A 13,366-nucleotide genomic window follows, 5' to 3' on the forward strand; every position below is an offset into this window, starting at 1 on the left:
AGGCTATGTTAACTCTAGTCCTCTAATTCCACTCATTGTGTCAAGTTTTATTTTCAAACTGTGTTGGTTTAATATGGTTTATACCCATTTCATAATCAGTCATTGATTTGGCCTACTATGTGTTAACAAACAGTGAAAAGGACAGAATTTGTATAACTTGTGTATAGAAAAACTGAAAAGATAGCAAGAAAAGCAGCAAACTTTTCTTACCATTTGTGCAGTAGAAAATGTGTTAGAAAATTTCACAGGATAGGCTTGCTTTTATTAACACACTTTTAAATGATCATCTGTGTCAAGGTCATGTGTTGCTAAAGTTGCTTTCTTTTCTAAGTAGACTGAATGAGTAGTTGCTTTTGGGCATGTAAGGACTTGGTCTGATTGTGCACCTCCTCTGTTTGTGTCCTGAATTTAACAGGACACTAATCCTCATTGAAAATCTGCATCAATTAAGAAGGTTTAAACCTGCAGTTACATGGTTATGTAGATCTCGGGTATGTGTGGCAAAACAGGAACAGAATTTAGTCTAAATTGGTAGGTTTGTGGCATGGTTGTGATCTTGATGGTTCTTTGATATACTGCTGTGTATGCTCTTTAAATTGCATGTTGGTCCTGTGGCATTGCACAAAAGCACTGTCATGCAGCATCGTGTTAGTATAGTGTTACCTAACCCTCATTTGTGGGGATATTGAGATGGTAGTGATCTGTCTGTGCTTTGTTTGCAGTTTTCAAGGTGCAGAAGCCTGTAGCGCCTTAGGCTGCGAATGCTGATCAGAACAACTTCTGAATGTAGCAAGAGCTGTGTATGAAGTATGTTTGTGGCTCTGTGATGGTACATTGATCAGCTGGTTTTATACAGGTTGGGTCTTTGGTAAACCAACACTAAAAAAACCCAAAAGGTTGACATAATACTTCTTTTTCATCTGTGTATAGAATTCTGCTAGTGATGGCAAGACTGTTGTTAAGGCTTGTTAGGAAGATGCACTTCTGGAGGGAACTGGTGGCGATTCTTGATGTTTATCAAAAATGTAGCTGTTTTCTTTGGGTTTTATTGTCTGTTGTAAACAGGTAGGAGTTTACCTTGGGTAGACTTTTCTTGTATCATACTTGTGAAATGAGGAAAAACAACATTATTTTTTCTAATAAAGCCAACTGCATGTTCATCTCAAGGGCTGAATAGGGAAAAATGTGTATTACCATTAAGATTTTCTCTTTGGTGTTCTCATACAATTTATTTTCCTTTTGATCATTACATGCAGGTTTTCAAGAGTTTAGTGAACTTAACAAATTTGTCTAATTTGTGGTAGTAGTTTTCATACCTACAGGAGTGCTCATTGAACCAAGTTCTATGTGGTTACTTTCCATGGTGTTGAACCCTTATTGTAGTATAGTCACAGTATTTGGATTGGTAAAGCAAAGACATTTTATTTTATTTTATTCAAATAACAGTGTCAGTATTGCAATATGGGATGGTATGGCATTTTCAAAACTAGGCATGCAGTATGAAAACAAAGATTCTGTTGGCTTTTGGTAGAGCTGATTTTTATGTTTGGTTAGCTAGGAGTCTTTGAAACCTTGCTGTTGAGACATGGAGATGCTGTTTAGTTGGAGGAAGTAAAAGCTTTCTGTAAGTAGTACCAACAATGCAGTTAAAGCAGAATGCTAATCACAACACTAATCTCTTGTTAATTTGCTCTTACTAATGCACATTTACATTTAAATTCCATGACATCATAGAACATTTTGTTACTTATTTAGCATTAAATTGCAAGATCAGTGCGCATGCTGGTGGCTGTATGCAACAGTGAGCAGATGTGCTGCTGAATCACGGGAGAAATTATTTTTCTTAATGATGCATAATCAGTCAGTGAATGCTGATTTTGTCAACATCTGAGGTAGTTTTCTGTAGCAAGGCTTTGTTTTCCTGTTCTCCAAGACAGGTGATACTGAGGGATCCTTATAGTGATGTATCTTCTGGTTCTGCTTCAATCTGTCTGTAAGCTGAAGCACAGGAGATTGAAGAGAAAACCTGAATGAGGCTATGCAGTATAGAGAACAGGGAACCGTCTGCTAGTCTAAAATACAAACCAGTTTCAGAACCAGTGGAGTATAGAAGAATGTCAGGAAAGAGGTCACAGAATCACAGGACAGCTGAGGTGGGAAGGGGAGGTCTGGAGATTACCTCCTCCAATGTTCTGCTCACAGCAGGCTCAGCCAGAGCAGGCTGCTCAGGGCTGTGGTTCAGCTTGTTTCTGTGTGTCTCCAAGGATGGAGACTTCATAACCTTGCTGGAAAACCTGTTCTGGTATTTGATTACCCTGAGAGTTAAAAAAAAAAAAAAAGAAAAAAGTTTTTTTCTTGTGTTTAAATAAGTTTGTTTGCTTGTTTGTTTTGATTTGTGCCCCTTGCCTCTTGTTCATTTACTGGATAACACTGAGAAGAGTTTGGCTCAGTTTTCTTTACACCTTCCCACCGGCTACTTATACACGGGGATATGCCCCCATAGACCCAAGTGGAACCATCCTAGTGCTCTCAGCCTCTTGTATAACAGATACTCCAGTCCCTTCGTTGTCTTGATCATTATGGAGATCTGTATGAGGGAGAGCCTGAGGAATGATTTGATGTGGATCTGGTCAGGTACAGTAAGTTTGTTTGGCAAGAAGTAAAAGAGAGAGCAAAATGAATTAAGCCAAAAGTATATTAATAAATTTGAGTGATAAGTTTGATAACAGACTTTTTAAGGGAAGTTGAGAAAAAAACAGGGATGTGATGCGCAGTGATTGATTTGATGTAATTAGAAGATATTGTGAAGAAGAGATTGGATAACTGAATGGAAGCCAGGGTACCAAGAGGCTTAGGAAATGCTGGTATCAGTTGATAATTCAACTGGTGGATTAGCACCGGCTTCCCAGGGAAGTTGTGGATGCCCCATCCCTGGAAGTGTTCAAGGCGAGGCTGGATGGGGCTTTGAGCAGCCTGGTCTAGTGGGAGGTGTCCCTGCCCAGGGCAGGGGGTCAGAACTAGATGATCTTTAAGGTCCCTTCCAACCCAAACCCTTCTATGATTTTATTATTACAGAGATAATAAGGGAGGATAAAATGGTCCTGAGAGTTATGGACAGGGGAAAGGGAGAAGGTATAGTCTCAGATCACATTTTGAGAGTTATGGTGAACAGGAGAACCAGGATATGGAAACATAAGCTTCAGAGGAACAGCGATTAGAGGAAAAAGCGATGGAACATGTTTGGTCCAGGCAGCACCTGACTGAGTAGGCAGCGTTTAAGAGAGTTGGTGGTCGTGATGATGTGAGGCTAAAAAATTCAGTTTGGCTAATGCAAATTAATTCCTCACCTGTTGTTAAAAGGATTGTCAGAACTTTGTACTATTAATCACAAGTTCTTTTAAGTACTCTTCTGAGTATTGTTCAGGAGAAACTGGAAGTGGCCGTTGCCACTAGCGATAGCTAAGAAAAGTATGCTAGAAAATAGTGTTCTTTTTACTGCTTTGTAATGTCTTGGCTATAGTTTTGGTTCTAGCCTATAACAGCACTGCCATGATACTAGCCTAAATTTGTTTACCTTTTTGGCTGGTCAGTATTATAGCCACTAATTTGTAACAGTCTTTGTAGGTTCTATAGTGTTTGGTTATTCCCTCACTGGCATTAGCTGGGAGTAAATTCCTATAGTATCATTTTAATTGAAGTCTTGAGATAGCCTGCAGTGTTGATTTACTTATGACTTTTTTTTTTTTAATTATAGAAGTTGTTTTTAATCAGTTTGGTTAATCATTGGTCTCTCTCCAATTTAAAATTCTAAAAAAAACTCCTAGATGGTAAAACATTAGATGGGATTTTGTATATTGTTATACGTGACTGAATTTGATTTTGAGATAAATCAGTGGACCGCTGTAGAAGGTGCAGGTTTATTTAAGAACTTTGTCAATAGTGGACATCTGTCAACTTCATAAATTGGTTAATAAAAAATTTTGAGATAGTCTAAATTCATTTTATTGTTGAAAGCAATCTGTTGTCTGGTACATATCAAATATCCATCCTCTCCCTTTTTGTTCTAGTTGTCATGGATGATGACGACGATGAATCCTGTCTCCTTGATCTTATTGGGTAAGTTTTCCTTAAGCAATTCTTTCATAAAAGTTGGGAAAAATTGTGCAAAATCATCTTACAGAAGGTGATTCTATCTCAGTATTGTCTCAAGACTAGGTGACTTGCAAATGAAATGAGTAGCTTTGCTTCGCTTCCTCCATGTGGAGATGAGTGTATCGCAAAGCCGTCAGTCCCAGTGTGTGCCAGCTGACAGTCCACTTCCTGGCCTTCTCCTCAAGAGAGGCTAAGGAATGAGTGTGCATGGAGGTTGGGTTCTCTTCTCAGCTAGTGGTAATGTCAGGTCAGTGTTGAAGGACGTTACTAGGGATGTTGTTACTAACTTCATTTTTTTGATTAAAAAAGTAAAGATCTAAATTTTTTGAGTAGTGGAACTAGATACTTTGTTAACGCTATGCTTGTATTTTAAAGGGAAAAGTAAAGGTGTTCTTAATTGTAAATACTTGATTTCTACTATTAACATGGATTTATGTAAAGACGTTAGAAAAATTGAGTTACTACCCAGTACTGTTAAGTATTCACAACAAACGAATTTATCATCATTTTGCACAAAGATACTTGATTTTAAGAAAATTGGGGATTTTAACTGGTCCTCCCCCTCCCCCTCTCCCATCATTTCCATAATGGATTTATCTGGAGGTTTATAATTCCATATGGGAATCTCAAAAAATAATTAGGATATCTGAAGCATGGGCAAGATTTTTGTAGATTGTATATGTAACAAGTTACCTTTCTTTAGCTAACATTCATGTCAGTATTCAAGAACAGATAACATGGTATAGTGCATTTAAAACATAAGAAGAAAATTGAGTATTTCATATATGATACTTTGTTCAAACTCTGCACAAAATTAGTATGACATCGGTCTCGTGGCAGCTACTAAAAGATTGTCTCTGTTTCATACAAGAATTTTTTACTGTCTTAAATGTAGTAAATAAATAGGGCTTTTACCTTTCTCATGCACTCGAAGCTTCCAGCGAAACCAGTGAGAACTTTAACTTCTGAAAACCGGAAATATCACCACAGTGGCTACTGTAATTTGGGGGTGACTGTGGATGCTATAGCAAAAGCATTGCCAGTAATGGCTGACAGTTATATTCTGTGAAGTATACTGTGCAAGATAACTAACTGATGGTAGCCATATGAAAACACATCCTGCTTGGAACATAAAGGTGATAATTGACTGCATGGGACAATTAAGTGCTCTGTCATGAGCATGAATCATGAGGATCCTGGTACAGGCTCACAGGTGGTCCAGAAAATTAAGTGGTCTCCTTACAGATGAGTGTTTGTGTGAAAAATTACAATGTTCTTCCTGCTGCTGGCAGCAGTTACTTTCTTAAGCATCTAGAAGAATGGAAGACAGCATTTTTTTCCATCTGATCTTTGATTTCGGTAAGTGCTTTCTAAAATTCCTTCCCTACTAAAGACAATATTTAAGGTGATGAAGTGTTCTTCATTTTTAATTTTGTTTTTCATGATTTAAAGCTGGTGAGCGTAATTAGTATTAAATGGCCTGGTTATTTATCAGTAAAACTCATAAACAGGAGAGAGCTCTGTATGAGATCATGAGCTCTGCTCTCCTTAACTTGAAATTTAGTGTAATCTACTATGAAAACGACATTTTCATTTGAAAATATGTGTAACTACTATGTTGTAACTGTAATTGTACTGTAAAGTGCCTGTCAGGTACTGTTTGTAAACAGGTGAATGCAGTTTTTTTTTCAGTGAAAAAAAGAGGAATAGAGGTGTATTTGTGCTTTTAGAAGAGTAGTTGTAAACTGAAAGATCTTTAACTTGTTCCCTCTTTATTTTCTAGGAAGATCAAGAGAGGAGAGGTGTTTCTTTCAAATTAATATTTTTTACATGAGAATCTCCTGCTTCTCAAGAATGTTCTATTATTACTTGTTAATCAATAAAGATGTTTTAAAGTCAGAAACCTCCGTGTCATTTTACTCTTCATGCTAGTGGATGTGTTGGGAAATGCTGTATAATTGTTGTATTAAAATAATCCCATTTAACATAACCTTCTAATGTTTTTTACCTGGTCTATATGTGCAGTTACATTAATATATTTTTGATTTGTTTGAATTTCCAACACTCGTTCTGTCAAACCACATTTTTAGTCTTGAGCTTTATTCAGTGGTAGTGCTAAGTTAATGAAATACACTAAAATTGTATTTCATAATATTTAATGAGTTATTTCTGTGGTTGGTTTCACTTGGAAAAGGCACCACTTTTTTCTCCCGAGTGAAGGGACTGTTACTCTGGGAAGCATAGGGTGTTTTTTTAACTTAAATTAAGGGTGGCAGAAAACATGTTAAAGATTCAGGTTTGTAAATACCCTCTTGACTTAGATATTAGCTAAACAGGCATTATAATTCATCTACTTGTTTTAGTTCTTGTGTTATTTGGTGGTAGTATTTTCCTTAGGTTGTGTGCTGTCATAAAATACTGTGTGTTGTAAGAGAATATGAGCAATACCCTCATAAAAGGAAGTAAAGTAGAATGCAATTAAAATTTTGTAATGAACATAATTTATTGCTTGAAATGTGTTGGTACAATGACAGCAAATACGATTAACATCTGAAAACTGTACTGATACAGGAACACAGATCCTCAGATGGTATAAACTTTCAGCTTTGCATTGGAGTCAGTGAAATAAATGTGTTTTTTACTATAAACCTGATTTATATGAATACAGTATCTGGCTTAGTTAAATTAGCATCGTTAGTAGAAAGAGCTTCCTAGAAGTGGTAACCTTTTCTTTTCTTTTTTTTTTCCCTACCCTTAAGGGACCCACAGGCGCTGAATTATTTTCTACATGGACCTAGTAGTAAATCTGTAAGTAGAATTCCTGTGTATTAGACACACATAAGCTTCATTTAATGTATTATTTCTAAACGTGATTTTTTGTCCTTTACCAGAGCAATGAAGACTTGACTAATGCAGAATATTCTGTAGCCAACTCAAATTCAATTTTCGCCAACTCCAATGTAAGTGGTCAGGTGATAAATTATATTTGTATTGAATTGCATGCTTCTGTTATGGCTCTAGTTGGCTTTTATAAAACTGAACTACGTACATGTGGGTTTTGACCTTTTCCGCATGAAAATTCTGAATGCTAACATAGAACCACCTCATGCTGTTAATAGAAGTATTTCATTGGGTTTTCAGTGGGGAATTAATCCGAAGATACTGCACTGTTTGGCCATGTTTTGTAAATATATTAAACAGCTTGCTGCGCAGTGAAAATACTCGCCGGTGTGACTCTCTTCAGTAAACTGGACTTGTAATTTTAGTGATTGTAGATTTACTGCTCAAATGTAGACCTTAAAAGTTAGTCATTCATACATTTCCTCTGTGTGTTAGGGTAGATTTTTTTTAATTATTTCTAAGTAGATTCTGAGCTAGCAATTTTTTCAAATTAACGAATGGTGGATTTTTTGTTCTATCGACTGAATAGCTAGTTTGGGATCTTTCCTTCCTGTAGGGAAGTCACTTTAAATTCATTAGGTGTTGCAAGTAGTCTTCAGTATTCTTTCTTGACCAGGAGTGTATTGCAGCCCTGGACCAAGTTTTACCCAATGAGGCTGTGGAATCCCCATCCTTGGAGATACAGCCAAGGCTGATCTGCTGTAGTGCTGGCAATAGTCCTGCTTTGAGCAGAAGGTTGGGCTAGATGACTTCCAGACATCCCTTCTGATCCATGATTCTTTGATTTCATTGGTGTGTTTTTTTAAAAAAATGAATTCTTCATCCCACAATTCAGTTATTTGAATACATAGGGTGGGGTTTCCTTGGTAATTCCTCTTTCTGTTGTACTGTTCTCTTGACTCTGTCTGTTTGTCCTGTGTTCCTAAGGGGTATATGGATATGCTTGTAGGTTTTTAGGGACCTTAAATAATTAGCATAAATAAATCCTGAAAACTGTTTATCTGTGTGTAGAGAACTAGTGACGTTTCTGTAGCCACAGTAGCGTGATGTGAAGTGTTTGCCCTATCCTTCCTCTTTCAGTATCATTGTTGATAGATAGAAGAAAAATCCATTGAGTTGAGTTCTTTTTCCAGATAAACTGGTTGAGCTAATGGTGGGGGAGTGGGGTACCAATAGTAATAAGGTGTGCCCAATTTTCAGCTAATTGGGAACAGTGGTTTCGATGGTACCAGGCTAGCTATCACCGGACAGCAGCTTCCTGTATGCAACATGGCAGAGGTGCGTTTGCGGACTCATCCTGAGAAAAATGAGGTTATGGGGGCGAAAAGGATGGCATATGACATGCATTTGTCATAGACTTCCTAATTGTTCTTTGTAGAGATTTTTCTGATAAGCATGAGTAGGTGGGCAGGAGTCAGGGGTGTATTGCTGGTGTATTTTCACAAAGAGAGATTTGGACTAATCTTGAGAGGGAGTGGGAGATTCTGGGCAAGGTGGGATTGTTGCATAGAGAGTAGCGGTTGGGAGAAACAAAAATATTTGGTGAAAGCCAAGAGAGCTTTCTGGTATATGAAACTGGGGGGGGGGGCGGGGGTGGGTAATCTAGAAGGCAGGTGATCAGAAGAACAGGGATTTCTAGTGTGTATTCCTAGGATGGCTTACTGTGTTTTTATTCTCCAGGACTTGTTCCTCTTGTGCTCTATTCTCATCCTTTTGTGTCTTCATAATGAATACCAATGCAGTCTTCCCCTCCCTCCCTCCAACACGTGAGAGGCCTGTGCTGACCTAAGTGAAGCATGATTTGATTGCAAAGACAGCTTCTTATAGTGCATTGTGAAGGAACAAGTGGTATCTAAACTATAAATAGATGGTTCCACAATTCCTGCTTATAACATAAGATATGTGAAAAGTTAAAGGCTTCTGAGGTTGTTGTCATTAAAATTTTTGCAGATACTGAAAGTTCTGTCTTTGTATGTATTCAGAATTGCTACCATGAAGTAGGATTGACTGTCTTGATGCCCGTCTCATGCCTTTCAGTGGCAGAGTTTACAAATTCAGTGGCAAGGGTTCAGTGCCTCAGCTGGTAAGCATGCTCAGCCAACACCTGACACAAACAAGATGAAATTTCCTGCTGACTGAAGGATGAGAAAGCAGTGTCCACTCTTCCCTCTCCCTCCCTTTCCCCCTTCTCCTCTGAGTTGAGTGATTGCATATCACCTCAACTGATTTCAGGTTGGTTTCCTTGGAACGGTCGTCAGTCTCTGTTATAACCCTCATGAGAGAGTTCCTTAGCCATTGCCCTATTACGTGGCTTGTACTTGGTGACTGCTTCCACCTTCCCATTAGAGTAGAGTAGAATGAGAGCAGAGTATTCATGGGGTCAGCGAGAATAAGACTGTTATTGGTAAGCAGATTCATGAAGTTGCAGAGGCACTAATTTCTTGTTGGAGTTAGTATGGTGTTCTGCGTGGCTGTTCTGAATCTGGGCAGCAGTGATTCAGATGTTAACTTGGAAGGTCCCTAGTTCCAGCTTATGCACATAAAATTGTTTTTGGATGTTAAACAGTCCTGGGAGCAGGGAATGAAACTTAGGATTCTTCTTTCCAGCGGGAGAGTTTCAAGTTATTAATCATGATTGCATGTAATATTATTATTTATTATTACAATTGCTATTACTAGTAGTTATATTGTTAATACTAACTGAAATAGCATTAACTGGAGCCCTCCAAGTTACACAGCCATGAAAAATTTCCGATTGGTCATTGTCACTGGACACAAGTTACAGGTGCAATAGGGAATTCTGCACAAAAACCTGACAGTTACGAGTCCTAATAACAGCCTAGTTAGTGACTCCTTTTTGCTCTGCCTGGTGGTAGCTAGGTACAGTTGAGAACGCGATTTGTAGTTGTAGGTGTTCATGAGGTGCAGACATAAAGACATTTAAATACTAGTTTAATTCCCTCTGTTAACATTAAATGTAAAGTTTTTATTGTAATCTTATCATTGTATTTTGAAAATATTTTACTGAGAACAACCTCATAATATTTTAAAACATGATGGAAGTTTCATAAACTACACAGGCCGATTCAGAAACAGATTGGGCTAAAATTCTGAATAAATACGCTTGTGGAACTGAAGTTAGGGTCGGAACATTCTTGCATGTGATAATTATGTCTTGCAGCATATTCACACTGTTTATATGAGGTGAAAACGAGCGTCTCTGACTTTCAAGGAGTGAAGGCTCAGAGTTTGAAGGTGACTGATAATTTCACGCCCACATCCTGACCTAAAAAGAAACTGCATGTCGTCTTTGAATAGTTGAGATACAATTTTGCAATTTAGAAAGCTGTATTCTGTCGAACTTAAAACTGTTACAAGTTATTATTATGTGTTTAAATTTGTCGTTCCACCTGTAGAAACCTGATACTATTGTTATGTAGTTTCTGGACATAGTTTTGTTGTAGGAAAATGTTACTGACAGTAGGCCAGAGTGAAGTAGGTTCTGCTTTTCCTTATCACAGTATTTATGGATGTAGATTAAAAGGATTTTTCCATTCAGGGTGCCACTTAATATTTGCTGTAGTTTCAATGTTTCTAGTTCTCCATAATCTTTTTACTAGCATAAACCACAGAGTCTGTAGCATTGGTTTTGTCAGTGCTTTGTTTCTAAAATTTTTTTTAAACAAAGTATCAATGTAATTCCTTAATGTTATAAAATGGTCACTAGTTTGCGCTGTATGACTAAAGAAATATTGGTACAATTTTGGAGATGGATTTTATTTGAGAGAGGAGGTCAGTGAAAGAGCAGCTTTCTCCTGCCTTTTCCCTGCTACTACTGTTGCTACTGAAACCTTGCCCCAGATTGAGTTACAGTGGAGGTCTTTTCACTCCTCCTTTCTTTTATCCTTTTATCCATACAGTGCTCAGCTTGAAGAAGGGAAAATGGTACTTTTAGAGCATGTCACATCCTCTTGAAACCGTGCAGCTGCAGAGCTGAGTGCCGTGGAATTGGGAGATTTGAGAAGTGAGAGTAGTCTCTCCAGCAGTTTGATACAAGGGCATGAGTGGGATCTAGGTGACGCACGTGTTTATGCTGGCCCACTGTATGGGATGAACATCACCTTATATGCCTACTAGGCAAAGAATATAGTTTTGCAAAGAAAGTTTGCTTGCAGGGAGAAAAAGCTTAATGAGGAAACAAGGTAGAGCTTGGAATTTCTGAAAATTATTTATTTCTTGTTTTGCATTTCAGAACACTGATCCTAAGTCGTCTGTGAAAGGTGTGAGCGGTCAGCTTGGAGAGGGGCCTAGTGATGGACTGCAGCTGTCCAGTAGCCTTCAGTTTCTTGAAGATGAACTTGTATCTTCTCCTTTACCTGATCTTACTGAGGATCAGCCTTTTGATATTCTTCAGAAGTCCTTGCAGGAGGCCAATATTACTGAACAGACTTTGGCAGAAGAGGCATATTTGGATGCCAGTGTAGGTTCTAGCCAACAGTTTGCACAAGCTCAGCTTCATCCTTCTTCATCAGCATCCTTTACTCAGGCTTCTAATGTTTCTAATTACTCAGGTCAGACGTTGCAACCTATAGGAGTTACTCAAGTGGTACAGCAACCTGTTGGAGCATCTTTTGCAAGCAATACAGTCGGTGTGCAACATGGCTTTATGCAACATGTCGGAATTAGTGTTCCCAGCCAGCATTTGTCTAATAGCAGCCAGATTAGTGGTTCTGGGCAGATACAGCTAATTGGTTCATTTAGTAATCAACCTTCCATGATGACCATTAATAACCTTGATGGATCTCAGATTATCCTGAAAGGCAATGGTCAACAAACACCTGCAAACATGAGTAGTGGCCTCTTGGTTCATAGACAAACTCCAAATGGTAACTCACTGTTTGGTAACTCAAATTCAAGTCCAGTAGCACAACCTGTAACCGTTCCATTTAACAGCACAAATTTTCAGACGTCATTGCCTGTCCATAATATCATCATTCAAAGGGGTTTGGCACCAAACTCTAACAAAGTTCCCATTAATATCCAACCAAAGCCTATCCAGATGGGTCAGCAGACCGGTTACAATGTGAATAACTTGGGAATACAGCAACATCATGTACAGCAAGGGATTCCGTTTGCCTCTGCCAACTCACCTCAGAGTTCAGTAGTTGGTCCTCATATGTCTGTTAATATTGTTAATCAACAAAATACAAGAAAATCAGTTACACCTCAGACAGTTAGCAATGCTGGAGGTAGTATTGTTATCCATTCTCCTATGGGACAGCCTCATGCACCTCAAAACCAGTTTCTCATACCTACAAGTTTGTCTGTTAATTCTAATTCAGTTCATCATGTCCAGGCCATAAATGGACAACTTCTTCAGACTCAGCCTTCCCAGCTGGTTCCTAGCCAAGTGTCTGCTGAGCACGTAATGCTCAACAGGAACTCTACAAACATGCTAAGAGCCAACCAGTCGTATTCAGGACAGATGCTGAATAATCAGAACACAGCTGTTCAGCTTGTTTCTGGCCAGACATTCACAGCTCCTGGAAACCAAGTTATAGTAAATCATGGAACTTCACAGATTGTTGGTGGACAGGTGCCACTGCAACAGGCGTCACCAACAGTGTTGCATTTGTCACCCAGTCAAGCGAATGTTTCTCAAGGTAGATCGAGTTTTACTACGTTGTCACCTGGGCAGTCTACAGTCTCAAATATGTCAGCTTCTAATCGATTTGCTGTTGCAAGTTCTTCTGGTTCAGTACATCCTAGCTTGGGACCATCAGTTCAGTCTGTTGCATCTGGAGGAAACTTCACTGGAGATCAGCTCACACAGAACAGAACTCAAGCTTCTGTCAGTGCATCGCATCGTCTTCCAGCATCCTCTTCCAAATCTGTCAGCACCTTTAGTCACACGTCAATTGGAGTAACACAACAACAGTTTGCCTTTGGTCAGGTACGAAAGTTGCTTGAGAATATAACCAAAGAAGTGCTTCTAAGCTGTGCTAAAATCTGGTTAACAAAGTATTAAGGTTGGTGTTAATACAGAAAACATTAATTTTGCTAATTTGTATTGTTCTAAATACTCTGGAACTGCTGAAAATTACTGTAACCTGGATAGCTCATTTCACTTTAGTCTATCACCGAGTGAATGAGTCTGTCACTTTCATTAATTCGGAAGATTTTGTTGGTGATTTGTAGTAATATTTTCAGAACTGTTTAGCAGTGATCCAATTCCACTGCTGCTTAAAGGAATGGGCATTGTAAGATTACACAGCTACAGGCTCGCCTGAAAATCTTACCATAGAGCTAGATA

General features: G+C 38.4%; 1 protein-coding gene across 9 annotated transcripts in view; it reads left to right on the forward strand.

The window, feature by feature from the left end:
* Positions 1-13,366, forward strand: part of BICRAL (BICRA like chromatin remodeling complex associated protein) — a 93,764-nt gene that overhangs the window by 21,558 nt on the left and 58,840 nt on the right. For all 9 annotated transcript variants that reach the window (XR_008465552.1, XR_008465556.1, XR_008465554.1 and 6 more), the window contains exons 2-5: positions 4,068-4,116; positions 6,912-6,960; positions 7,044-7,112; positions 11,306-13,006. Coding sequence is in view for 4 of the 9 variants with exons in the window: in XM_054195991.1 (XP_054051966.1) it covers positions 4,068-4,116; positions 6,912-6,960; positions 7,044-7,112; positions 11,306-13,006 (1,868 nt within the window). In the remaining 5 variants the exon portion in view is untranslated. The remainder of the gene's footprint in view (positions 1-4,067; positions 4,117-6,911; positions 6,961-7,043; positions 7,113-11,305; positions 13,007-13,366) is intronic.

Source organism: Rissa tridactyla, chromosome 3, assembly GCF_028500815.1.
Source record: "Rissa tridactyla isolate bRisTri1 chromosome 3, bRisTri1.patW.cur.20221130, whole genome shotgun sequence".
Lineage (NCBI taxonomy): Eukaryota > Metazoa > Chordata > Aves > Charadriiformes > Laridae > Rissa > Rissa tridactyla.